The following is a 23,246-nucleotide window of genomic DNA, read 5'->3' as shown; positions in this document are numbered from 1 at the left end:
CCCTCCCAGCGCTCTCAAAAGGAAAATCCTGATTCAAGAGACCCAAGAATAACGGAAGTCCAGTACAGGAAGAGAACTGTGCTCTCTTACTCCGTTTTTTTCCCATACGGTTGAATTATGCGGAGAACGTTTGCGAGTAAATATCACGTTCCGACCAAGTGGCATTGCGGAATGGAAATTGGACAACTTCATGAGCCCGCGGCTCAGTGGCGAAGTAAAATGGAGTCTTCCCTTCCGGTCGCCTCAGCTTCCGTTTTCCGGCGGAAGCCCCTCCCTGTTAGCTTAGCCATTAGCTCTACGGGGACGGATTCCGCAGGAATCAGAAAACGGAGTCGAAAAGTCGGTCAAGGAGACGAAATGAGCGCGAACGGGGACAGCAGCGGACTACGGTGACCGGACACCGAGCGCGTCGCCCTCCCTCGCCGCCTCCCAGGTGCGTTAGCGCGGCGTGAAAGAGGCGAAAGTCGCCGTTAATCCTCGCAGACCGTCTCAGTCGACTGAGACATTCCCCGGGACTCCTCACCGACACGCGTATAAAAAGTTCCCGCTGGTCGGTGTCGCTGGGCTTTTGGGGGCCTTAATTGTGCGCGGTCGTTTGCGGCGTTTTGGCCCGCTGGAGGTCTTGCTAGTGTGCTAGCATGAAAACCTCCTTCGCCTGGATGAGGATATGCCGCTAGCTGCACGTTAGCATCACTTTTACACGTCAGTTGCGGTTCCGGTGTGCTCGTCTGACGGTGGACACATTTTTAGGATGAAACTTTATTGCTTAGGCCTTTAAGGTTCGACGTACTGAATGGATGCCAGATGGAAGAATGATGACGACAATGTTTCCTTGTGTCTCGCCGCAGTGGATCATGCAAAGTGGCCTCTCTGGACCTCGCCTCGACGTCGCCTGACACACGATGGGGTTCGGTCGGGATCTGAGGAATTCCCACGAGGGATTACTCAAACTGCAGGATTGGGAATTAAAGGTCCGCTCTTTGCTCTTCTTCTGCTCATTGAAACCAACATTTAGTGCTGCGACGAGCGTGTATTATTCAACTTTCATCATTCGACGGAAAAAAAAAAAAAATGCTGAAAAGGAATCTTTCTTGTGTAAATGTAACAAAAAGCTAATAAGTATCCCTGAAAAAAAAAAAAAAAAAAAGCTAAATTGACAAACCAACTAGGAGCCCGTCACTATTGACCAAGTCACTAGCTGGCTCCCACGTCACTCGCCAGCTCATAGCGACGCCTCACGTTCACGATTTGCTTTGGCCGGGCCCAAAGTCGCTTCTCTTTTAGTTCTGAGGTGTCCGGTTGGAATTCGGCCTCGCCTGTGTAGCGTTAACATGTTCTCCCTCGTGCACGTGTTGCTTTTTTTTTCCCAGGTGGTCCGATTTCCTCCGACGTGGCAAAAACATGCATGCTAGGTTCACCGAAGACTCGATTGTCCCCAGATGTGAATGCAAATGTTTGTGTGTATGCGATCGACCGGTTCGGCATAGGCGCCGGCACCCTTGCGGCCCTTGTGAGGATAAGCGGTACTAAAAGAAGTGTCCGGTGGCTGAATAATGGAGCGTCGGTGCTTCGTTCTGGCAGCTGCTGGAGACGGTCAAGCGTTTCATGACGCTGCGCGTGAAGAGCGACAAGGAGTACGCCGCCCTGCTGCTCAGCATGACTCAGCAGATGGAGAAACAGGAAGCGGTTGACTACGTCAGCACCGTCAGCAAGGTGAGCGCCGTCGCCGTGGCAGTCGGCTTCCCTTCGCTGACGGCGTGTCTGCGTGCGTGTCAGTCGTGGTCGCAGGTGGTGCATCAGACGGAGGCGCTGGGTCGCGTCATGAGGGGTCACGCCGACGACCTCAACTCGGGCCCGCTGCACCGGCTCGCCACGCTCATCAGAGACAAGCAGCAGGTGAAGAAGAGCTACCAGAGTCTTCATCAGCAGCTGGAGAGCCACAAGCACAAGGTGTGCTGGACACACGCGCTTTGCAAATTGGGCTCGTCTTTGGGTCCCGGTTCGGTACCTTTGCGCTCGGGCAGATTGTCCTGTGCGCGTCAATCAGAAAAGCTTCTTTGGTCGACCCGGGCCCGTTGCTTTTTTGGCGCGGGTCCGGCGCCGCGTCAAATTGCGCTTGAAGTTCACCGGCAGTCGCAACGTTGGCTGGCGTACGACGCCAAAGGGACTTCCGCAAAGCCATCCGAAGTATTCGGGCTGCGCGCACGCACGTCCGCCGTCACTTCTGGCGAAGTTTACAGCAGTTCAATGGAGGAATGTTTTGGTTGGGTGAACGCGCACTGCTGGGGGGAATCTTTGACGATGTCCTCGCCTTGCTGTATTGTCACATACTTGGCCACCAAAGACGATTCTGATATCGGGGACGCGCTCGCTGACAGCGTCACGGGGTGTCTGTGGACCGGAGGTGTCCCCGCGTGGCGATTCTCACTGGCACCTTGTGGTTGTCGTCGCCAGGTGACCAGGAGTGACCTGGACAAGCTGAAGTCGACGTACCGCCAGCTGAGCAGGGACGCCAACAACGCCAAAGACAAATACCGAGAAGCTCTCAGTAAAGGTTTCGCTCCGCGTTCCTATTTTGAAAAGTGCCCAAGCGCCCAATACGCCGCCGACGTTTGGAAACTTTCCCGCCGTCGACAGGCCGCGAGGCGGAGCGAGCGCACGAGCGTTACGACAAAGCCACGGCCAAGCTGCACAACCTGCACAACCAGTACGTGGTGGCCGTCTGCGGCGCGCAAACGCAACAGGAAGAACATCGGCGGCGTGCGGCGCCCGCGCTGCTCGACGCGCTCCAGAGGATGCAGGAGGACATGACGCTCGCTCTGTGAGTCGCGTGGGAGACAAACTGGGGAATTTGGGCCAATAGGAAACCTTTTGCTTTGTCACGCGTGGAACCATTTATGGAACGATGGAGTGCTTTATGGAAAAACAACTGCGCACCACGAGCCATTCCGCTCACGTCAGTGTAAAAACCCGTCGCCGGTCTGGAACGCTCGGTTTCCGCTTGACCGCGAGAAATGTCCAGTTAATCGCCAGCGTTCAACATTGGATCCTTTCCCGTCATTGTCACTCCAAGTTGTTGGAATTTTGCAACGCGAGTCGCTGGAGCAGCGTTTGGCACGTGCTCACGTACTTTGCCTGCGTGTACAGGAAGAACATTCTGGAGGAGTACTGCGAGATCAGCAGTTTGCTGACCGAGGAGGTCGTCAAGGTCCATCAAGAGATTTCTGCGGCGGTTCAGCAGATCGACCCGCTCGTGGAGTACCAGCACTTCATCGACGCCTACAGGTCGCCGTGGCGACGGCCGCCGCTTCCCGTCTGTGCCGTATACTGTACGCGTGTGCGTGTGCGCGTGCGCCAAACAGGTCTCCGGAGACCCCCGAGCCCGGCGTGGAATTCGACACGTCCCTGTTGGACGAGACGGACAACCTGTCGGCCAACGAGATCCTCTGGAACACGCTGACGGCCGACAGTCTCCGGGCCATGTGAGGAAACGCACACATGCCAAAGTTCTGCGATTTGAGTCGGCGCCGCGGACCTTCACAATGGCGCCGACGTAACGCATCACGTGACGTTTGCTACCTTGTAATCTCGTGACACCGACGACATCGCGATTAGAATAAATCCTCGTATTGTTGGATCCGTCGTCCGTGATGGATTTTGGGCGCGATGCGGTCGTGTTCAGGCTGTCGTCGGCCACGGAGGAGTTGGCGCTGACTCAGCAGAACCTGAGGACCAAGGAGGCCCTGGTGGACGACCTGGACGCCAAGATCAACAGCAGTCAGCAGAACTCCGACGGGAAGTCCGAGTCGGTGTCTCGTTCGTCGTCGCCCCCGCCGTCGTCCGTCTCGCTGACCGAAGTCTGCCCGTCCGTCTGTCCTCAGCTGCGTGCTCCTGCTGGGCCAGAAACTTTCCCTTCTGGAGCTGCGTCAGACCGTCCAATCGCTGCGCACCTCGGAGGCCCGCCTCTCTTCGCAGAAGGCCATGTTGGACGCCAAGATGGCGGCCGCCCCGTCCCCCCCGCCGCCGCCCCCCGCGCCCGCTCTGCCTTACGAGGACGACGCCCGTTCCGTCAGCTCCGCCGTAAAAACGTCCGCCGGGGGTTCTCGGGCCGGTCGGCCCTGAGGGCGCCGCCTCCTTTCCTGTCTTCTCTCTGCAGGATAAAGGCAAAGAGAAGAGCTCCCGCTTGAACACGCTGCGCCACTCGCTGGCCGGAATGATCCGCTCGCCCAAAGCCGTGCTAGGCTCCTCCTCCTCCTCGGTGAGCGCGAAAACGTTCGTTCGTTCGTTCGTTCCTTGTTCAAATCTGAGGAAAGTTGAGACGAAAGATGTGCACGAAGAAGTCCAGAGACTGCAGGTGTGCCCTCAAAACGATTTCTCATTTGTATATTATACGTGCAAGTTTAAAAAACACAAACGGGTTGTTCCAAAATCCCAACGAAATGCGCGCGCCACCCTTCAAACATGACATCGCCGACCGTTTGCGCCGCAGCACTTCTTCGACGTCATCCCGTCGTCGGAGCGCCCCCTGGCGGAGCAGGAGTGGTACCACGGCGCCATCCCCCGCACGGAGGCCCAGGAGCTCCTCCGGCAGCAGGGCGACTTCCTGGTGAGGGAGAGCCACGGAAAACCCGGCGAGTACGTCCTGTCCGTCTTCTCGGACGAGCAGCGGCGACACTTCATCATCCAGTTCGCCGACGTACGTGCGGCCGCCCGCCGCGCGCAAGCTAGCGTACGCACGGTGACGCGCGCGTCGACTCACGCGGGTCTCGCCCTCTCTCCGCCCGCTAGAGTCAGTACCGCTTCGAGGGGACGGGCTTCGCCACCATCCCTCAGCTCATCGAGCACCACTTCAGCACCAAGCAGCTCATCACCAAAAAGTCCGGCGTGGTGCTCCTCAACCCCGTCGTCAAGGCAACCGCACGCAAACGCCCGCCCCTGACGTCGCCGGCCGTGCCCGCGCGTCACGTGTCGCCGTGTTGTTGTGCGCAGGACAAGAAGTGGATCCTCAACCACGAGGACGTGGCGCTGGGCGAGCTGCTGGGCAAGGTGACCTCACTTCCTTTCCCGACACTTCCTGTCAATCAAAGTGTCACATCGGAGCGGCCCCTCCCCCTCCAGGGCAACTTCGGCGAGGTGTTCAAAGGGACGTTGCTTCGGGACAAAACGGCGGTGGCCGTCAAAACTTGCAAAGAAGATTTGCCCCCGGAACTGAAGATCCGCTTCCTGTCGGAGGCCAGGTGGGGCGTTGCGTCCGTTTGTTCAGTTCCTCCGGGTTTCTTTTTTTTTTTCTCCCCCAGCCTTCCGTGACGTGCCCCCCCCCACCCCCCACCCCCCACCCCAGGATCCTGAAACAGTACGACCACCCCAACATCGTCAAGCTGATCGGCGTGTGCACTCAGAGGCAGCCCATTTACATCGTCATGGAGCTGGTTCCCGGTAGGTGGCGCCGCAGCGTCCGTTTGGACCGCCGCCTCACTGAGCCCGCCTGGTGTCTGGCAGGCGGCGACTTCCTGTCCTTCCTGAGGAAGAAGAAGGACGAGCTGAAGACCAAGCAGCTGCTGCGCTTCGCCGCGGACGCGGCCGCCGGGATGGCCTACTTGGAGAGTAAGAACTGCATCCACAGGTGAGTCGGGCGCCGCCCGCGGCGGCGACGCGGAGGCGGCCGCTCACCCGCGCGGCGCTCTGCCCGTGTGCGCCAGGGACCTGGCGGCCAGGAACTGCCTGGTGGGCGAAGGCAGCCTGTTGAAGATCAGCGATTTCGGGATGAGTCGTCAGGAAGACGACGGCGTTTATTCCTCGTCCGGACTCAAGCAGATTCCCATAAAGTGGACGGCGCCGGAAGCTCTCAACTACGGTAACGACGAAGGTGGCGGCGGCGGCGGGCAGGTGGCTTTAGGCTCGACCTGCACTCCACCCCCCCCCCCCACCACCCACCTCGCGTTCTCGATGTAGTCATTTGTTAAAAATCCACCCCCCCAGGCCGTTACACTTCGGAGAGCGACGTGTGGAGTTACGGCATCCTCCTGTGGGAAACCTTCAGTCTGGGGGTGTGTCCTTACCCGGGGATGACCAATCAGCAGGCTCGCGAGCAGGTGGAGAAAGGTGAGCACCCCCCCCGGAAAGACTCTCACCTCGCGCTCGTCGTCCCGCCACTGACGCTGCGGTCGTCAGGTTTCCGCATGGCGTGCCCTCAGCGTTGCCCGGACGACGTGTACAAGGTGATGCAGCGCTGCTGGCAGTACAGCCCGGACGAGCGACCCAAGTTCTCAGAACTGCAACGGGACCTCGCCGCCGTCAAGAAGAAGTGAGGGGACGCGCGGACCGATTTTTTTTTTTTTTTTTTTTAACACGTCGTTGCTGCCTTAGCGTGGCGGAGAGAGAACGGGGGGAAGTTTGTCGGTCAAATAGGAAATGAGTGCGTTGACTTCAACAAAATCAAAAGGCCGTGTTTCGTTTTCAACATGAAGTTGCTTTCATGTCTTAACCTGTAACTGTAGCGACGACACTAACACATCTGTGCATGATATCTTTTGACTTTTTCCATTGTATTTATACTTTTTATTCCTCAACAAATCCAGCCTCTTGAAAGCAACACTTTAGTTTTTTTTTAAGACAATATTTATTTGTGGACAGATGGCATCACAGGTGATAGAGTGTCACGAGAGGGCGCCACCTTCTTGTTCCTTTTTGTACATAAGTCACATTGATGACCTCTTTTATAAGATGATTGAAGCATTTCAAAATGAAAATAAATTGCCACCAACAACATTTGTTTGCTTGACGATGACTGCGTGGACTGAAAAGCCCCCAAAATGCTGGCAAACTCAACTCATTTCATCTAAAACTGTAAACTTCCGAAGAGGGTGGGCAGCGTGGTGGGCTTGGGGTGCGGCTTGAAGCCGATTCGCTCGTTGATGAGCTCCGCCCGCGACGCCGCGGTTGACGATGAGGGCGGAGTTTCGGACCCACCGGCCGCAGAGTCCCCGCCTACTCCGCCTGCTGACTCCGCCTCTTCCCGTTGACGTTTCCTTGCCTGAAAGGAGCGCAAGACTTGATTATTTTTTTTTTCCTTCCCAGAATCACCAAAAACTTATTTAAGCAAAAAACCTCAAGCTCCTTTTTGATGCTCTCAAACTCCTCCGTGTCATCAATCTTTAGCTCGAGACGAGTCGGTTTCCTCCGCAACATCTTCTCTCAGCCGCACGCAAGGAAAACGGGACACAATGTCGGCAAATTTAACCCTGAACAAATCGGAAAGTAATTCAAAACTACGAAATCGTGTTACATTCAATCCAAGGCGTAATAGAGGTGCAACAATTTATTCATAAGCAACTCATCAAATGTATCGATTATTTGTTCAGGGATCATTTAATCGTTTGCTGTTAGTACTCCACAACAGTTGACGACTGATATCAAATGGCTGAGCAAGTAACTGTCGACATCATTTACCAATTGGGCATTTTACAATCCTTGACTTGAACGCTGCGTGATGCCGCTAACTCCAATTTGGTGGCTCTTATCTGCGTGCCCGGCTTTGATAACAAAAAAGAAAGAAAGAAAGAAAGAAAGAAAGAAAGACTTGCGTCTGTTTTCAACACCGCTTCTGTCGGTTAAGGTCGCGGGGCGCTGGAGCCGAAAGGCGGACTAAACCCTGGACCGGTCGCCAGTCACAGACAACCATTGGCGCTCCTCGTAATCACACAAGTTACTGAGTGACAATTGTACAACAACAACAAATACAAAAAATGACCTCTTCTTAGTGGTATTCGCGTTCCGTCGTGTTGTTGTCGCCTCGTGCCGCCAACTTTGGTATTTTTGTTGTATTTTGAAGCTATTGCTGCACTAACGGAAGTGTAACCTCTCAATCCGGAAAAGGAGGTTTGTGCGGGTTTTGTTCATCCGGGTCACCCCACGTTCTTCAAGCGCCCGCTTGCTTTTGTGCAGGGTGAGTTTTTGCCGTTGACTTGGTGATTGTGACGTTTATTATTATTATTATTATTATTAGTTAGTAGTTTGAAGGCTATTATTAAGAAGCGTTACGTGTCTTAATGTAAAGAGTCTCCTTTTGAGGCTCCAAAGTGACTGATATTGGCTAATGCCAAATGCTAGCTGCTAACCCTTCCGGCCGCCCGTTTTGCGGACTTTTCTTGCGCATTTATTAACAAAAGAATCTTCTGTCTTCATTATTATAATCATTAATAATGTTATAGCAAACTGATTATTAATGTGGTTGTGCGCACAGGTATCCTCGGTTTGAATTCCCGCGCAACGCGTATGTTCTCAGAACGCGCAGGAGTGTATTGTTTATGGAGGACTAAATATATCATTTGAATAGATTAAAAAAAAATAATAATAATAATAACCTTTAAGTACGAGGCTAATTGAACGTAGCTTCGGGACCGCGTCCGACTAGTCGTAAGTCGGTACTTTGGCGTTACGAACATGTGATTTATTTTGGGGCTCGTCACTCATTTTGCAGTTCTCCAAAATGAATTTGGAACAGATTTTACAACAAAGACAATTCCATATTTCAAATGAGGGCATTTACATGCTATGCTCCTCCTCCTCCTCCTCCTCCTCCCCCTAACCGTGGCGTGTCCCCCGGGTCACCGTCGTCATTTTAGCGTCAAGCACTTCCTGATATCCGAGGTGGTGCCGACTCTTTTTATTGCGGAGTATATCCCGTCGCCCCAGGATGTCGGACGACGAAGACTCCGCTCCGGTCCCGAAGAAAGCTCGCGTGTTCTACGGAAGCCTGGAGGAAAAAGAGCGCGAACGTCTGAACGCAGAGCTCGCCAGCGGCCCGGCGACGGGAAGCGATGGGGTCAAGGCCGGAATCGAGGCGGGAAACATCAACATTTCGTCTTGTGAGTGGCGACTCGGAAGACGTCCCGCGGCCCGCACGCCGCCGTTGACGTCCCCCTGATGGTTTGCAGCCGAAACGCTGGAGCTGGAGGAGCACGTCAACGTCCGGCAACAGGAAGCGCTCGCAGAGTTCGAGAGGAGGCGGCGAGCGCGACAGATCACCGTCTCCACCGACGACACCGAAGTCAAAGCGGGCCTGCGAGCCCTCGGGGAGCCCATCACCTTGTTCGGGGAGGGGCCGGCGGATCGGCGGGAGAGGTTTGGGCCTTCGTTTACCTTTACCGCCATCTCGTCTGCTTTGACTGCCATTTTGTCCGCTTTTCCGCGCCCCTTTTAGGCTGCGCAGCGTTTTGTCCGTGGTGGGTCCAGATGCCCTGAAGAAGTCCAGGAGAGACGAAGACAGAGCCAAGCGATCGCAGGAGGAGGTCGGGATGACGGCGCGCGGCGTGGCCTGGCCTCTTACTAGATACGAAAATGTATTTTTCTCGGCCCATCGCAGTGCCAGCAGACGTGGTACCACGAAGGCCCCGCCTCTCTCAAGGACGCACGTCTCTGGATGGCGCGTTACTCCCTGCCCAGGTGAGCGGCCGGCGACCGAGTCCGGCGCGCAACGTCGCCAAACATGTGCGTCGTGATCGGTCCTTCAGGTCCATGAAGCGCCTGGAGGCGGCCCGGGCCCAAAAGGGAATGTGCGAGGCGGCCAGAACCATCCGGCAACAGGAGCTGAACAAGAGCCTGAGGGTGACGACACGTTGGGGCTTTGGCGGTGCCGCCGGGCAGAATGTCCAAAAGTTTTTGTCCTCCTCTTCAGAACTTGAACAACTTCTGCAGTCAGATCGGCGACGATCGACCGATCAGCTTCTGCCACTTCAGTCCCGACTCCAAAATGCTGGCCACCGCCTCCTGGTTAGCGCTCGCGCGGAAACGTGCGCTAGGAGCTTCCGCTAATGCTAACGTGACGTGTCCCCAACAGGAGCGGGTTGTGCAAGCTGTGGTCCGTTCCCGACTGCAACCTGATTCGCACGCTCAGAGGTGGGCGGAGCCTTGACCTCGGGCCTTTTTGACGTCACTTGCCGTGCCGTCCGTCGTCTGTCTGTCTCAGCACTTCACGCACGCTAAAGAGATAAAAATGAGGACAAAATAGTCTCGAGGTGTTTTAACGACCGCTTTGCTTCCCGTCAAACAAAGAGCGTGACACACTTTTCTATTTCAAACTTTGCCTTCGCCTCTGCTAGCTTACTGCTAGCACGTGATGAGAAACGCTTAAACGAGGCTAACAAGTAGCATGAGCATGAAAACGTGAGAACGGCGGAGACAAAAGAGGAACACGTCACGGCTGTTGCTAGGGCTACGATTACGACGTCGCAGGAACTATAATCCTTCATGCAATGAGTATTTGAGCATGAATGTTGGCAAATATCAAAATACTCGAGCAAATATTGTCACGACTGGCTAATTCCTGCAGTTCACTGAGTGTTGAGCATATTTAGTTCCAGGGCTTTATTATACTGCCCCCTGGTGGCCAAAGTACTCAGCGCGGAAGGGGGAGCACGATATTCAGCGAATTGAATTTTACGTGACTCAAATAGTAGATTCCAGGGTGCTATTTTTGTTACTTGCGTATGTATTCACGATCGAGTTCGGTGTGCTTCTCTCTCTCTCTCTCTCTCTCTCTCTCTCTCGTCGCGTTGGCCGCAGGCCACAACACCAACGTGGGCGCGGTGGTCTTCCGCCCCCAGGCCGGCGTGTCTCTCGACCGATCGGACGTCAGTTTGGCCTCGTGCGCCGCGGACGGATCCGTCAAGCTGTGGAACCTGCTCAGGTAAAGGGGAAGAGGCGGGGCCAAAGAGAAGGAAGCGGAGCCTAACCCGTCCCCTTTGCGGTCGCCGTAGCGACGAGCCGGTGTCGAGCATCGAGGACCACAGCGAGCGGGTTTCTCGAGCGTGCTGGCATCCGTCCGGAAGGTTCCTGGGAACAACCTGGTAAAGCGAGACCCCGCGCTAATGCTACGCAGCTACGCGGCGCTAACGACTCGCCTGCCTGCGCAGCTACGATCACTCGTGGCGCCTTTGGGACATGGAAGTCCAGGAGGAGATTCTGCATCAGGAAGGTCACAGCAAAGGCGTTCACGATCTCCACTTTCATCCCGACGGATCGCTGGCTGCTACCGGGTAAGCGCTCCCGTACCGCTCCGCTGCCGATGAAGCGATTGATCCCTCGTATTCGTATTCATCATTGAGCGATGGTCCAAATCTTGTTCGGCTCTGCTGTCCTCCATCAAAGCCGCCAAACGTCTGCTTCCGTCTTGGAAAAACGGGGATCAACGGTTTTGCCGAGTTTCTGGTGGATTTTGCCAAGCAGACCGGGAACTGACTCAAAGTCCGTTCGTGGAGGGTGTAAAAAAAAAAATAAAGACGAAGGTCCGAGCGAAGTAGTGAACAAGAAGCAAGTCGGTCTTCGAAGCGGGTCTGATTTTGCTTCCTTCACCCCGGTGGCGGCCGCCGGGCCGAGCAATGATTTGGGCTGCAGAACTTGTCACGTGATCAGTCGGTCGCAAGTCTCGGATCTCATTCGTTCGTCTGTCGATTTCAGAATTCCAAATTGGCAGCGCGATGCCGGAGATGAGGATTCAGTTCCCGGTCGCCGATTTGTGTTTTCCAAAGCCAAAAGACGAAGCTCGTCGGTCGGTCGGTCGGCCGTCGCGGAGAAGAACTGTCTGAAATTCTGAGCATTGGGACACTTTTATGTGTCAAAACGACGACGTGACGAGCAAATTGGTGACGCCTTCGACCTCCCAAGTTGCTGCAAACATTTGCCCGCTCAGATTTCTTCATTTGCGTTGACTTGAAATCCGAAACAAACGTTAAGTCGGGCAGACGGGTTGCGTTTCCGTGCGTTTGAACGGGTGTCGCGTCGCTTCAACCGGCGAACAAAGTCCCGCAACGGAGGTTCCGGCGTACGACGGCGTGTCTGAAGTCGGACTTTGTCGCTCTCTGTTCCCCGGCAGCGGACTGGACGCCTTCGGAAGGGTTTGGGATCTCCGCACGGGCCGTTGCGTGGTCTTCCTGGAAGGTCACCTGAAGGAGATCTACAGCGTGCACTTCTCGCCCAACGGGTCAGTCAGCCCGTCACGATGGGAATCGTCTTTCCCCGAAGGAAAGTCGACCAATTGCCGTCCCGTCTCTTGCGGCTCAGCTACCACTTGGCGACGGGGAGCGGCGACAACACCTGCAAGGTTTGGGAGCTCAGGAACAGGAAGTGCCTTTACACCATCCCCGCCCACCAAAGCCTCTTGTCGGGTGTAAGATTCCAGCGTAAGCGCGTCTTTCCTTTTTGGAAACATTTCATTTGCGTTTCCTGGCTTGGTTGCTAATCCCACTCAAACGAGCGAGCTGCGAATGCTCTCGGTACACGTGGAACACGTACGAGGAGGTTTTCAAGTACCTGCTATTTACTCTCCGAACTCATCCGGGGAGGTCTGTTGGAGTACGTACGAGTCAGCATTTTACTCAGGAAACGTAGCAAAGTGCAAGTTGCCAGGAACCGAAAGAGAACGTAGTCAAGTATTTGTGCGCGATGATGTAAAAAAAAAAAAAAAAGGATTTTGTTTGTATGTGCGCGCAGCCACCGACGGCCACTTCCTGTTGACGTGCGCGTACGACAACATGGCGAAGGTTTGGAGCCACCCCGGCTGGATGCCGCTGAAGACGCTCGCCGGCCACGAGGGGAAGGTTTGACCTTTTTTTGTCCTTTGCCGCGTCCCGTAAACTCCCCCCCCCCCCCCCCCCCCCCCGGACGACGACGACAAGACCGCTTTAGTTTCCGGGCCACCCCCGCGATAGGTGAAATCTCAACGTTTCAATCTTGTCTTGGAAAGCGGCGGGAAGATCCCCGGGCGCAAATATTTGAGGCACGCCTTTGGAAAGCCGCTTGAATGCAAAACGCGTTTGGCTCAAATTTGAAATCGGCGGGAACGTTTGCAAAACCCGATTTTCAACGTGGGGGACGACAGGCCGCAACAAAAGCCAGTCACCAAAAAGAACAAAAAGTTATTGAGCAAATAAGAGCCTGGTAGCGATGAGCGACGGCAGCGTTCCGAATCCTTCACTCCTCCCGACGCCGAGATTGGAGTTATTTTTTTGACGGCAATCCGAAAGTACCAAATTATTGACGACCGTCTCCCCGTTTAGGTGATGGGCGTGGACGTGTCCCCCGACGGCAAGCTGATCGCCACGTGCTCCTACGACAGAACCTTTAAACTTTGGGTGTCGGAATGACCCGCTTTGTTTCCCTGTTTTTTTTTTTTTTTTTTAATTCAATAAAGTTTTCATTTCGCATTGTTTGTCAGGTTAGCGTCTGTGAACGTTGACTTTTGTCAACGCCTTTTTACCGTTTTGTTTCTTCCGAGTGATCCCGGGCAAACTCAGCAAATCGACGGCCACGTCAACTACATCTGCTTTTCCAAAAGAAAACTCTTCCACGCAGCCTAAAATCGTCACTGCGGCGCTTTTTCGCCGCTTTCCCAGCGAAAGAATGTTTTGGGTTTTTTTTTTTTTTCAAAATGTTTTTACTGTTTGGTCACATTCTGATTTTCTTCAAGTGCGTCTCTTCTGCATCTCTTTTGTTCCTGATCATTTTTGCCTTGTTTTTCTTACTTACATTTTGCAAGCAAAATGACACGTTCTGAAAAACGAAGACAAAAAAATTGCAAGGTGCTGAATCCGCAGCCGTCGCCAGCCATTCTGATTTCAACATCCATCTGCCATTAACGAATGCATTTTTCATATCCGACATCGTGAGACTTTATTTTGACAGTATTGGAAATAATGTTGATAGTTTGTAAAAAAATGTCTTGAAGAAAGACAAAAGTCTTCCAAAGAAATTGGTGAGCTATTTTTATTTTATTTTATGATTTTTTTTTTTTTTGTCCAACGTCTCCCTCGGGATCGAGACGACATTTTAAGCACATGCTGGTTTTCTTGGATCGCGGGCGGGGACGCCCCGGTGCCGATGCTACTGCTGATCCTTGTGGACCACGAGCCCCTTGGAGATCAGGTCCGGGACCTCGACGGCCAGCCAGGGTCCGAGCCCGAGCGCCACCAGGTGGGCCAGGCCGAAGCGCGGCGCGTTGCGGGCCCACAGCGGGGCGAAGTGTTCCGTCAGGCAGATCTTGCCGCCGCGGTACATCTTGGCCGTCTTGCCGTCCAGCTCCGGCAGCGCCACTTCCGGCGCCGTGTCGGGGTACGTGACGGGGATGTCGAACTCCAGGCGGAAGTCGTAGCGCAGCAGCTCGTGGACGAACCAGCACGTCCCGGTCCAGCGCGTGCCGTCCGCGTTGGACTCGAGCCGGAACCAGTCGTTGTCGGCCGCCTTGTTCTTCTCCACGTACCGGATCAGGGCCTGGTACTCCTCCTTGAGGCGCTGCGGCCACAGCGCGCGCTCCCGAGGGCCCGCGTGGGTTTTCAGCAGCGGGATCTGCGAGACCGCCTTGCGGGTGCTCTCGTCCGCCATCTGACCGAGCGACGACGTGCTGACGTGGACTTCCGGCGCGCTGCCGCCGCCTAGCGGCGTTGGCTGGCCCCGCTTTGACCCGCGAAGAACTCCAGATCCGGCACCCTCGCGCCGTGATTCAGACGACGAACGCGTGGAGCGTCGCGAGGGATTTGCTTTCCTTGTCAAATGCAACTGGGCCCTCGAAATTCGGTTGACGATTGTGTCATGAAATACAAAACTGGGTTACGAGAAACGGAGAAAGTTTGTCTCGAAATGGATTTGCTGTTGCGCTCCGCGAGTTCTGCACAACGGAGTGAGCCGCAACTGCGTGCGAGCGATGCAAAGTGTCCCGTTGACTTTCCGGACGCACGTTGAGGCCCAAAGTCCCGGTTTCGGTTCCTCATTCTCGCATGTCCCAACTGTACGTGGACCTTGCATCCGTCATATGTTCCTCAACCATGGTCCTAGTTGTCCTCATTAAGTGGTTTGCTGGCTTGAGTCTGCAACCGGGTCGGCACTTCTCAATGGCAAACATTGTGGTGTTTACATAATTCACCCGCGGGACCTCGAGTTGGGGTGCGGGGCTTCACTCAATTTGCCATTCATTGTCCCAAGACAAAATGTTGTTTCCTACTAAATAATTTGTTCAACCCAAAATAATTTCACCAATACAAACACGTATTTCAATATTGAATTGAGTTAATTAGACCACAAACGAAAAGGCAAACAACGGATCAATGGCCCGCAATCCGCCGAGGTGGGCTCCAGCGCGCCCGCGACCCGCCCGATGTGCCAAATACAAATATTCATTCATCAATGTGCATTCCTTTTTTTCGTTTTTTTCCCCAATACTTTTCGTTTCAGTCTTGACTCGCAACAAAAACAAGTCATCGCGACAACACTTTGACGTCATCGCACACGTGACGGAAGTCAACCGTGGACGGCGAGCGACTTCCGCTGCCGACAAGCGTCCGAGCTAGCCGGCTAGCATCGCGTCGGTGTCGTCGTTTGTCTCCTTTGTGTCTGGAAGTCGTCCGCGAGCGCCGCCGTCCAAATCTTTTTGGCCTCCGCCGACCGCAAGTGGATCGCTTCGCCGCGAAAATGGCGGCCGACCGCCGCGAAGACCGAGGTGGGTCTTGTTAGCATCGCTAGCGGCTCTTTGTGCGCGGGGAGCGCTCGCGCTTGAGTTTTGCAGCTTTTCGGGTCTTCCCGACGACGAGTGGGCCCGTTTGGGCCGAGCGCAACGCGACCAGAATGCCGACCCACCGTCGCTGCTAAGGCTAATAGTAATAATATACGTAGCATAGCATAGCATAACATAACGTACATGCGGTCGGGCGGAAGAGCGTTTTGTACTCTCCGCGTCCGAAAATAGAGCGACAGATGCGTTATTAGCGTCAGAGGAAAAGTAATTTCGTTTAGAAAGTCACCGCGGGAATCATGTCGTCAGATTCCTGCTGTCCTTTTGTCAGCCGTTGTTGACTTTGTTGAAGTTGCGCCTTCCGACTGCCCAAACAGATCCACCTTCAGTCGTCCTGAGCGCCAAAGGCCAACGGTGGTCGAATTCAAGAAAGAAATGTTATCTTGACATTTTGGTAACATTTGCCTTCCTTTTCATGAGCCTGTATGTTGACATACAGTCAAAGAAAGTCGGGGCGAAAGGCTTAGTAAAAAAAAAAAAAAGTGTTGGCTGGTTGCTACGGCGACGCCAGGGATGTCCAAGCTGCTCCTGGGCGTTTCCTTCACGACGAGCTCATCGCTCGCGTCGACTTTTGCCACCCGCAGACGGCGAGCTCAACGTTCTGGAGGACATTTTGACCGAAGCCCCGGATCAGGACGACGAGCTGTACAACCCTCAGACGGAGCGACACGTCGCGGATAAGAAAGGTGGCGGCGGGCCTTCTACTTCCTGTCCCGGGCTCGGCCTCGCATCCTTTGACGCGTCTCGTCTCGTAGGAGCAAAACGCAAGAGCGTTCACTCGGAGTGCCGCGAGCGGAAGCGTCTGCGGGGCTCTTCCGGCCACGCCCCCTCCGATAAGAGGGGCTCGGCCGCGACCCTCTCGTCGTCGTGCCACAAGAGGTCGGCGGGCAGCCCCCACAGACGCCACGCGGGCGGCTACCGCGGCGGCGACTACGACGAGCGGAAGAGCCGGCGGGGGACGAGGGACGGCAGCCGCGGGGGCGAGCGCGCCAGGAGGGGGCGCTCGCCCGGAGACGGAGACGCCGCCGAGCAGGTGCCTCCTTCGCCTGACCGTCTTTATCGGAAAACGAGATTGACGAGGATTCCCAAATATCGCGGAGAAATTCGTCAAAATTGTCGACGGGGATGAAGCTTGCAAATGTCTTCTTTGACAAAAGATCATTGGAAAATATTAGTTGACGAGAGGCTGAAAGTTTGAAACGAGCGCTCGAATATACACTGAATTGATTCAGAGGCGCGTCGACTCATTGATTGATCGTCGCGCCTCTCGCAAAGCCATCGAAAGCCGGTTTGCTGTGACGCCCGCGTCGGGTCCGACGTACACGCTCAAAGTCACGGATTTCAGTTTGTGTTGAATGAACGCCAAATTCATTTTCATCCAATTCGTCGGGTAGCGCATAGAAGAAGAAGAAGAAACGAGCGCTAACCGTCACATTTTCCCCCGCGCAGAAGCGGCACAGCAGCCCCTCCCACCATCGGGGCGATAACCAATCGGACGAGGACGCGGCACCAGAGTACGCGTCGGAGCAGCGTTCCGGAAGCTCCTCCCCTTCCGCCGCCGCCGCCGCTTCTCACGAAGACGAAGAAGAGCAGGAAGATGAGGAGGAAGTAGGAGAAGAAGAAGAGGGGGAGGAGGACGAGGAGGGGGAGGATGAAGAAGAGGAGGAGGAAGAGGAGGAGGAAGGCGAGAAGGAAGAAGAAGAAGAAGAAGAAGGGGAGGAGGAAGAGGAGTACGAGCGCCGCGGCGAAGGCAACGACTACGACACGCGCAGCGAGGCGGGCGATTCGCGCTCCGCCTCCTCCGTCAGTTTCTCCGACGGCGAGTCGGCGCGCTCGGCCTCGGCTTCCGACGGCTCAGGTAACCGCGGCGACGGCGCCTACTTTTCCGCCGCATTTCTGACCGCTGGCTGTCGTTTTTTTCCGGAAAGGTTCCGGGAAGAAGCGGGAGAAGCTCTCGTCGTCGGTGCGGGCCGTCAGTAAGTGGCCCCCGGCCTCGGCCGCGTCCGCCGGAAGCCGTCCGACTGACTTCCTGTTTCCTTGCAGATCCCACCAGCAACCTTCGCTACATCCTGCGCGAGTCTCGCTACTTTGTCATCAAGAGCAACAACCACGAGAACGTCTCGCTGGCCAAAGCTAAAGTACGTCGCCCTCCCCCACCCGCCCCCCCGCTCCGTTCTTTCCTTTCCCCGAGCTGATCTCGGTCCGTCCAGGGCGTGTGGTCCACGCTGCCCGTCAACGAGAAGAAACTGAACGCGGCCTTCCGCTCGGCTCGCAGCGTCATCCTGGTCTTCTCCGTCCGCGAGAGCGGAAAATTCCAAGGTGAGCGCGACGACGCCCGGCGGCCGGAAAGGATTCAGACGGGTTTTGCGCTCCGGCAGGTTTTGCCCGCTTGGCTTCGGAGTCTCTTCACGGCGGCTCCCCCATCCATTGGGTCCTCCCCGCCGGCATGAACGCCAAAATGTTGGGCGGAGTCTTTAAGATCGACTGGCTGTGCAGGTGAGTCGCGCGCCCGCCCGTTGGCCGGCCGCCGCGTGGGCCGCCTCAGCTCTTGGCTGCCTCTCCGCAGGCGCGAGCTTCCCTTCACCAAGACGGCTCACCTTTCCAACCCCTGGAACGAGCACAAGCCCGTCAAGATCGGACGGGACGGACAGGTAAGATTTGAATTTCACGGCCGACGCTAAAAATTCAATATGTGGCGCCCAAAGGACGAGAGGGAAAGCGTCAGGAATCGCGTCCCGCTTCCGATATTTGCTTTGGTCCTCGGTCAGGAAATCCAGCCGGACGTGGGCGCTCAGCTGTGCGCGCTCTTCCCGTTGGACGAGAGCGTGGACATCCACCAGGTGGCGCGGCGCGTCCGCCACAAGCGTGAGACCCCTTCGGAAACGCGACCCCGCGGCCGCCCGCCGCTGCGCGAGCCGGGAAGGTTAGCCAATCGCCAAGCTCCTCCTCCCACTTCCTGTCGTTCTTCCGCTCCCACCTGCCGTCGGACGTCGGAGACGGCGAGCGCCGCGGCTAATCCGCTCGGGCTCGTCGTCGCTCTGGAGTTTACCCGCCGGAGTGGCGCCGCCGTGAGGCAGGAAGTTGAAACGGGTTCACGTTTGTTTGACTTTGTCTCTTTGCAGGACTTTCACTTCACTCGTAGCAAATTGAAGCTGGCCAAATCTAGATGGACTTTTCAGAATAAAAGCTTTGGCTGGACTGGTTGGTCGGGGGGGGGGTCGATGGGAGATGAGGACTAGGACTGTGATCTCCACATGGACTCTTGCTTTTTCAAGGCGGTGCAGGTTGGTTGAGTGGAGGGGGGAGGGGGGGTGTCACTGGACTGTCCGAGGAAGGGAGGACAAATTGCAAATTGTCCAATCAGGTAAAAGATGGAACTGATAAAAAGGCCTCACCTCCACCCGACGAGAGAACACTTAAAAAAAAAAAAAAAAAAAAAAATATGCGACACACACACACGCAGCAAATGAGGACGTTTTGTTGCGGGGGTGTGCGTGTCGCTCTCACGAACTCAAGTGCGCGTCAGACGGACTGTCAAAAGTCGGAAGGGGCGGGGCTTTCGTTAGGCGACGGACAGGACCGCGTCGCCGACGCCATCGCCGCCCCGCCGCCCTTTCAAAGTAAGAGGGTTTGCTTTAAAAAGCCTTTATCATGGACGCAGATGTGGAAACAAACTTTGTAGAATCCAAAGTCCACTTTTACATCACAAGCGGTATGTTGACAACCAACCTTTGATTTCTTTCAAAGTGTGGAAGTGAGATTATGATGATGATGATGATGATGATGATGATGTTGATGATGATTATTGCTACTACTTGGCTTTTGAAAGACTAACACGCAAAGGACTCGAGACTTTAGCACTTGGCCCCAAAAACCTGGACCGGAAGACGCTCGAGTCCACCGAGTCGACATCGGGACCACTGGGAGCCCCTTAAAGGACAAACTAAGTCGATTTTGACAACCGTGTGACAGACTTGGAAGATTCTAGAGCCTATTAGGGAGGCTTTATCGTGAGTGAGACCTTAGTGGGCAGCGTTAACTTGTGGGGCTAAGCGGGAAGTTCTTGGAAGCGGCTGTAGGACAAACCAGGAACGACAGATTTCAGGACAAGTGGGACAGACTGGGAACATTCCAAGACCGAGCTAAAAGAAAAAAAGGGGGGGAGGGTAAGACTCAGTCGTGTTGAAGACTAGTTTGACTCAGTTGTCTTTGGGACCCCCATGGGAGTCTCTGTGAACTCAATAAAAACCAAGGGGACCCATTACAGAGTTTCATGGCACCAACCGGGTAGACGTGATGACCAGTGGGACAGGCCGGGCGGGGGAGACTGGGACCGAGTACCAAGCGGTAAGGAGATTACAGGACAACTTGAGGATCAGTGGGACAGCCAAGAGAAGAATGCGGGGCAAACTTAATCGGGCATTGCGGTCAGTGAGACAAATCGGGAAGACCGTTAGACCAAGTCAAAAAACGGGACAGACTCAGAAGAATTGAGGACTTGTGAGACAAACCAGGAAGACTTGTTTGTCCAAATAAGTTGACTTTGGGACCAGTAAGGCAGCCCAGGATGACTCCGGGTCCCACCAAGTTGACTTGCGAGATTCGCGTGACCAATTAGGTGGACTCGAGGACTGGCGGGAGAAACTGGGAAGAACCAAAAAAACAACAACAAAGCAGGAAGACTCGGTGACCAATTGAGTAGTCTTTAGCACCAACGGGGATGAACTCGGAAGTCTCCGACCCGAGGACCGGTTGGGCAAAGTCTTAATTGTGTTGAGGGTCGAAGTCGAAGGTCGAGTATTTATTTGAATTTTTTTGTGACTGCACTTGTGGGCCTCTCGTGTACTAGCGAGCGCGCGTTTGTCTTAACGTCACGTGTCAACTTGTCCACGTAGGCGTCGTCTCGAAGAGTACGACCTCCACGGCAGGAAGCGACCTCGGGCCGAGTGTCCGGACTTCAACCAGCGACCAGGTTGTAAAATGAGAGTCCAAGAGAGGAAGCCTCAAATGTTGTTTTCCAGTGACCTTAAGAACGTCTCACGGGGTCGCCGCCGCCGCCGCTCGATAGCCCCGTTCACCGAACGATCTTCTTTCCCTTTCAGGCTTCATCCCGGACCTGCGCAACCAGCCGGTGGACAGGTGAGGACACCCCAATGATGAGCGCGAGCAGGCCTTACTTGTGTATCATTTCTCTCGACGCTTTTTGCAGGCGGTTCTCCAACGTGAGGCGAGATGTTTTCCTCAACGGGGTGAGTGTTGCCCCCCGAAGCGCACCCTGGGCCAGGTTTTCACCAGTTGAACGGGTTTCAGATTGGAATGTGCTCGCTAACCAAAGCGGCGACGGCCGTGCTAGGTGTTAGCCTGCTAGCTTTCGTTAGCGTCACGTGGGTGGCCTGAAGTCTGCGCGGAAACTGTCGCGGATCAGACTTAAGAAAGAAAAGACGTCCAAACGTTCCGCCTGCTTTTGTACGTCGCACTTTTATTGCCCGTGATGGCACTCGGCTAACGCTAACCGTCCTCCAGTCGTGCGATGAAATCTGAGCGCAAACAGAAGAGCTCCGCGGGTTCAGGGGTCGTCGCCGTGCGTCATTCCGACACGCAGCAGCGCCCCTTTGTGACCTCACTTCCTGTGTGTGTGTGTGCGCCCCCCAGTCTTACACAGACTACATGAGGGACTACCACCACAACGTGGGACCGCCCCCTCCTTGGCAGACCTTGGTAGGCCCCGTCGGGTTCTCGGTTTTGGATGTCGGGATCTTGACCTGTGACCGAGCCGGTTGCGATGTGATCAGGCGACCTACCCGGGCGTGGAGCCGCCCGCCCCCCACCACCCTCCGTACTACCATCACAACCACCCCCCGCCGCCCCCTCACCAGGCGTACCACCACCACCACCCCGTTCCGCCGCACGAGGCCCCGCCCCCTCGCTTCAGAGACAAACAGCGAGCGGCGCCGCCGCATCGCGCTTTTACCTCCAGTCCGGTGAGTCTCGCTTCCCGCGCGGCGGCGGCGCCCGGGACCGGACTCATCGGGCTTTTCCCTCTCTCTCCTTTTGCGGCGGCAGCACGACTACGACATGCGCGTGGACGACTTCCTGCGGCGGACGCAGGCGGTCGTCAGCAGTCGGCGAGAACGCGAGCGGCAGCGCGAGCGCGAGCGGGTGGCGCCGAGACGAGAGCGAGAGCGTCCCCGGGACCGAGACCGGGACAAAGAGAGGGGCCGCTACCGCAGATGAGCGGGCGTGTCACTTCCCGTGCGGAACAGGACCTGACTGGTCTTGTTTTTCCCTTTTCGTCGGGACCAGCGACGAGGAAAAACGCCAGCCGTGGCGACTTCCCGCAATCCTCCGCGGGAACCAGGATGCAGTATGTCAGTATTGCGGGCCAACATGAAATAGATGAGCCTCTGCTTCTTTTATTGTGAAATGTTTCTTGAACAAAGTGTTTCCTCCTTTGGTTGATTTCTTGGACTGTTCATTTTCGTCCCGCATAAAACGAAAGAAAGCGCAGGCGGGGCACGGCGCGAGTGCCCCGCCCGCGGCCGCTGGCAAGGCACCGCTTTTTTTCCCCAGCACACAGTTGGCTGGCGTCACCTACGTCAACTCGTGTTTCAACGTAGTCCCTTTGAGATGGCGACAATGAAGCTCCTCATCCCAATGAAACATCTGAACTCCGACAGCCGGATTCCCCAAAATGGTGTCAAGGGACTATTTGTGTCCGGATGAAATTCCTCAACTCACTTCACTTCCACGTAGTTCCTGCGCACCAAAGCACTACTTCTGAACTTTAGCCGCGATGCTTGATACCAAGGCTCCTAGAGACGCCTTTGTTAGATGAAACCACTGACGAAGCACTTTTTACCTGGACGTAATTCCTCACTTTACTTTGACATAGTTTAACGGCACATAAGCACTTTTTTGTTGAAATGGAACTTGAATGGACTTGCTCGCCATCAAGATGGCGTCAAAGCGGCAGTTCTGTGACCCCACGATGGCGTCAAAGCCTTTTTTTTTTTGGTCTACGTACTCCTCACCTCATGTCGACATAGTTTGCTTTCCCGCATTCATGACAATTTGGAAGCGGATATTGTTTTGTTTTGTTTTTTGCGACGCCGAGCGGTCGGAGCAGAGCTGTCAAAATGTGTTTTTGTCACGGGGGCCGTTTTGTCGTTACAGCTTCTCTCGGGGGGAGGTTACGGGCGTTAAATCATAAAAATATGTACTGCCTCTTTTTTTTTTTTTTTTTGGGAATCAGAAATGGAGGCTTTTTATTTTTTTATGTTTGGTAGCACAAAAATATTTGAAGTATCGCATGGTTCCCATTTGTGATATCTGACAATTTGACATTTCGGTCGGATTTCCACGGATTTGGGTTAGCGGTCCGCCTCGCAGTTCAGAGGACCGGGGTCCGACGCCACGCCCACCTCACGTGGACACAATGGAATGCATAACAATCCGGAGTGGTGACGTCATTTGCCCCCACCGCCTGTCGCGGCCGCCGGGTGCGATACCGTTCAAGGTCGCCAGGGGGCACGCGCGTCGCTTGGGTTTGACGTGAGCCTTGATTTGAACTCGTCCGTGCGAGCGAACCCAAAAACTAAAAGTAGGAGCGCGACACGTCCTTGGTTACCATGACGACGGTCTTGAACCAGCACCCCCGCATCCGAGAGGTCATGTGACACAAAAGTGA

At 55.2% G+C, this 23,246-nt stretch overlaps 5 protein-coding genes across 8 annotated transcripts; 3 read left to right on the top strand and 2 right to left on the bottom strand.

Annotated features, from left to right (window-relative positions):
- Window positions 1-248: 248 nt before the first annotated feature.
- On the top strand, window positions 249-6,768 carry fer (fer (fps/fes related) tyrosine kinase). The gene is made up of 20 exons (XM_061800660.1): window positions 249-433; window positions 849-971; window positions 1,582-1,713; window positions 1,777-1,950; window positions 2,455-2,554; window positions 2,638-2,821; window positions 3,148-3,285; window positions 3,363-3,482; window positions 3,683-3,805; window positions 3,882-4,080; window positions 4,157-4,258; window positions 4,490-4,696; window positions 4,789-4,911; window positions 4,990-5,046; window positions 5,119-5,237; window positions 5,342-5,436; window positions 5,500-5,623; window positions 5,700-5,854; window positions 5,980-6,102; window positions 6,172-6,768. Exons 2-20 carry the CDS (start codon window positions 903-905, stop codon window positions 6,306-6,308), a joined length of 2,481 nt encoding a protein of 826 aa, XP_061656644.1. The 5' UTR covers window positions 249-433; window positions 849-902; the 3' UTR covers window positions 6,309-6,768.
- Window positions 6,596-7,889, bottom strand: cdc26 (cell division cycle 26 homolog). Of its 2 annotated transcripts, none has more exons than XM_061800707.1 (3): window positions 7,751-7,889; window positions 7,108-7,241; window positions 6,596-7,033 (listed from the first exon to the last, which is right to left on the bottom strand). In XM_061800707.1, the coding sequence occupies exons 2-3, from the start codon at window positions 7,186-7,188 to the stop codon at window positions 6,839-6,841; spliced, it is 276 nt and encodes a 91-aa protein (XP_061656691.1). In that variant the 5' UTR covers window positions 7,189-7,241; window positions 7,751-7,889; the 3' UTR covers window positions 6,596-6,838. The 2 variants fall into 2 exon arrangements, with proteins under 2 accessions (XP_061656691.1, XP_061656693.1); XM_061800709.1 differs by lacking the exon at window positions 7,751-7,889 and adding an exon at window positions 7,450-7,744.
- On the top strand, window positions 7,844-13,211 carry prpf4 (PRP4 pre-mRNA processing factor 4 homolog (yeast)). 2 transcript variants are annotated; one of them, XM_061800677.1, is made up of 15 exons: window positions 7,844-7,945; window positions 8,695-8,867; window positions 8,937-9,123; window positions 9,203-9,290; window positions 9,365-9,444; window positions 9,513-9,606; window positions 9,677-9,771; window positions 9,839-9,897; window positions 10,564-10,687; window positions 10,758-10,847; window positions 10,914-11,036; window positions 11,873-11,980; window positions 12,061-12,179; window positions 12,490-12,596; window positions 13,056-13,211. In XM_061800677.1, the coding sequence occupies exons 2-15, from the start codon at window positions 8,696-8,698 to the stop codon at window positions 13,140-13,142; spliced, it is 1,533 nt and encodes a 510-aa protein (XP_061656661.1). In that variant the 5' UTR covers window positions 7,844-7,945; window position 8,695; the 3' UTR covers window positions 13,143-13,211. The 2 variants fall into 2 exon arrangements, with proteins under 2 accessions (XP_061656661.1, XP_061656662.1); XM_061800678.1 differs by having other exon boundaries at window positions 7,845-7,945; window positions 8,625-8,867.
- Window positions 13,212-13,747: 536 nt separating this feature from the next.
- Window positions 13,748-15,082, bottom strand: ufc1 (ubiquitin-fold modifier conjugating enzyme 1). Its single transcript, XM_061800703.1, has one exon. The coding sequence runs from the start codon at window positions 14,374-14,376 to the stop codon at window positions 13,879-13,881; it is 498 nt and encodes a 165-aa protein (XP_061656687.1). The 5' UTR covers window positions 14,377-15,082; the 3' UTR covers window positions 13,748-13,878.
- A 156-nt stretch (window positions 15,083-15,238) lies between these two features.
- Window positions 15,239-22,018, top strand: ythdc1 (YTH N6-methyladenosine RNA binding protein C1). Of its 2 annotated transcripts, XM_061800662.1 has the most exons (16): window positions 15,239-15,487; window positions 16,144-16,245; window positions 16,315-16,592; window positions 17,009-17,417; window positions 17,488-17,535; window positions 17,603-17,697; window positions 17,770-17,878; window positions 17,938-18,055; window positions 18,126-18,210; window positions 18,328-18,482; window positions 20,455-20,531; window positions 20,662-20,698; window positions 20,769-20,808; window positions 21,212-21,277; window positions 21,352-21,540; window positions 21,623-22,018. In XM_061800662.1, the coding sequence occupies exons 1-16, from the start codon at window positions 15,460-15,462 to the stop codon at window positions 21,791-21,793; spliced, it is 2,007 nt and encodes a 668-aa protein (XP_061656646.1). In that variant the 5' UTR covers window positions 15,239-15,459; the 3' UTR covers window positions 21,794-22,018. The 2 variants fall into 2 exon arrangements, with proteins under 2 accessions (XP_061656646.1, XP_061656645.1); XM_061800661.1 differs by having other exon boundaries at window positions 20,455-20,698.
- Window positions 22,019-23,246: the final 1,228 nt, after the last annotated feature.

Source organism: Syngnathoides biaculeatus, chromosome 17 (genome assembly GCF_019802595.1).
Source record: "Syngnathoides biaculeatus isolate LvHL_M chromosome 17, ASM1980259v1, whole genome shotgun sequence".
In the NCBI taxonomy this organism is placed as follows: Eukaryota; Metazoa; Chordata; class Actinopteri; order Syngnathiformes; family Syngnathidae; genus Syngnathoides; species Syngnathoides biaculeatus.
This window is presented reverse-complemented; position numbering and strand designations above follow the sequence as displayed.

What these genes read in the sequence shown, in the direction of transcription:
- fer (XM_061800660.1), top strand. Translation starts at nt 903, where the DNA reads ATGGGGTTCGGTCGGGATCTGAGGAATTCCCACGAGGGATTACTCAAA. An exon ending in CCCGTTCCGTCAGCTCCGCC is followed by an intron (nt 4,081 to 4,156) that starts GTAAAAACGTCC and finishes TTCTCTCTGCAG; the next exon opens with GATAAAGGCAAAGAGAAGAG. An exon ending in CGCTTCCTGTCGGAGGCCAG is followed by an intron (nt 5,238 to 5,341) that starts GTGGGGCGTTGC and finishes CCCCCACCCCAG; the next exon opens with GATCCTGAAACAGTACGACC.
- cdc26 (XM_061800707.1), bottom strand. Translation starts at nt 7,188, where the DNA reads ATGTTGCGGAGGAAACCGACTCGTCTCGAGCTAAAGATTGATGACACG. An exon ending in GCATCAAAAAGGAGCTTGAG is followed by an intron (nt 7,034 to 7,107) that starts GTTTTTTGCTTA and finishes CGCTCCTTTCAG; the next exon opens with GCAAGGAAACGTCAACGGGA.
- prpf4 (XM_061800677.1), top strand. Translation starts at nt 8,696, where the DNA reads ATGTCGGACGACGAAGACTCCGCTCCGGTCCCGAAGAAAGCTCGCGTG. An exon ending in GCGCGTTACTCCCTGCCCAG is followed by an intron (nt 9,445 to 9,512) that starts GTGAGCGGCCGG and finishes TCGGTCCTTCAG; the next exon opens with GTCCATGAAGCGCCTGGAGG. An exon ending in CCTGATTCGCACGCTCAGAG is followed by an intron (nt 9,898 to 10,563) that starts GTGGGCGGAGCC and finishes CGTTGGCCGCAG; the next exon opens with GCCACAACACCAACGTGGGC.
- ufc1 (XM_061800703.1), bottom strand. Translation starts at nt 14,376, where the DNA reads ATGGCGGACGAGAGCACCCGCAAGGCGGTCTCGCAGATCCCGCTGCTG.
- ythdc1 (XM_061800661.1), top strand. Translation starts at nt 15,460, where the DNA reads ATGGCGGCCGACCGCCGCGAAGACCGAG. An exon ending in AAGATCGACTGGCTGTGCAG is followed by an intron (nt 18,056 to 18,125) that starts GTGAGTCGCGCG and finishes GCCTCTCCGCAG; the next exon opens with GCGCGAGCTTCCCTTCACCA. An exon ending in AGATCGGACGGGACGGACAG is followed by an intron (nt 18,211 to 18,327) that starts GTAAGATTTGAA and finishes GTCCTCGGTCAG; the next exon opens with GAAATCCAGCCGGACGTGGG.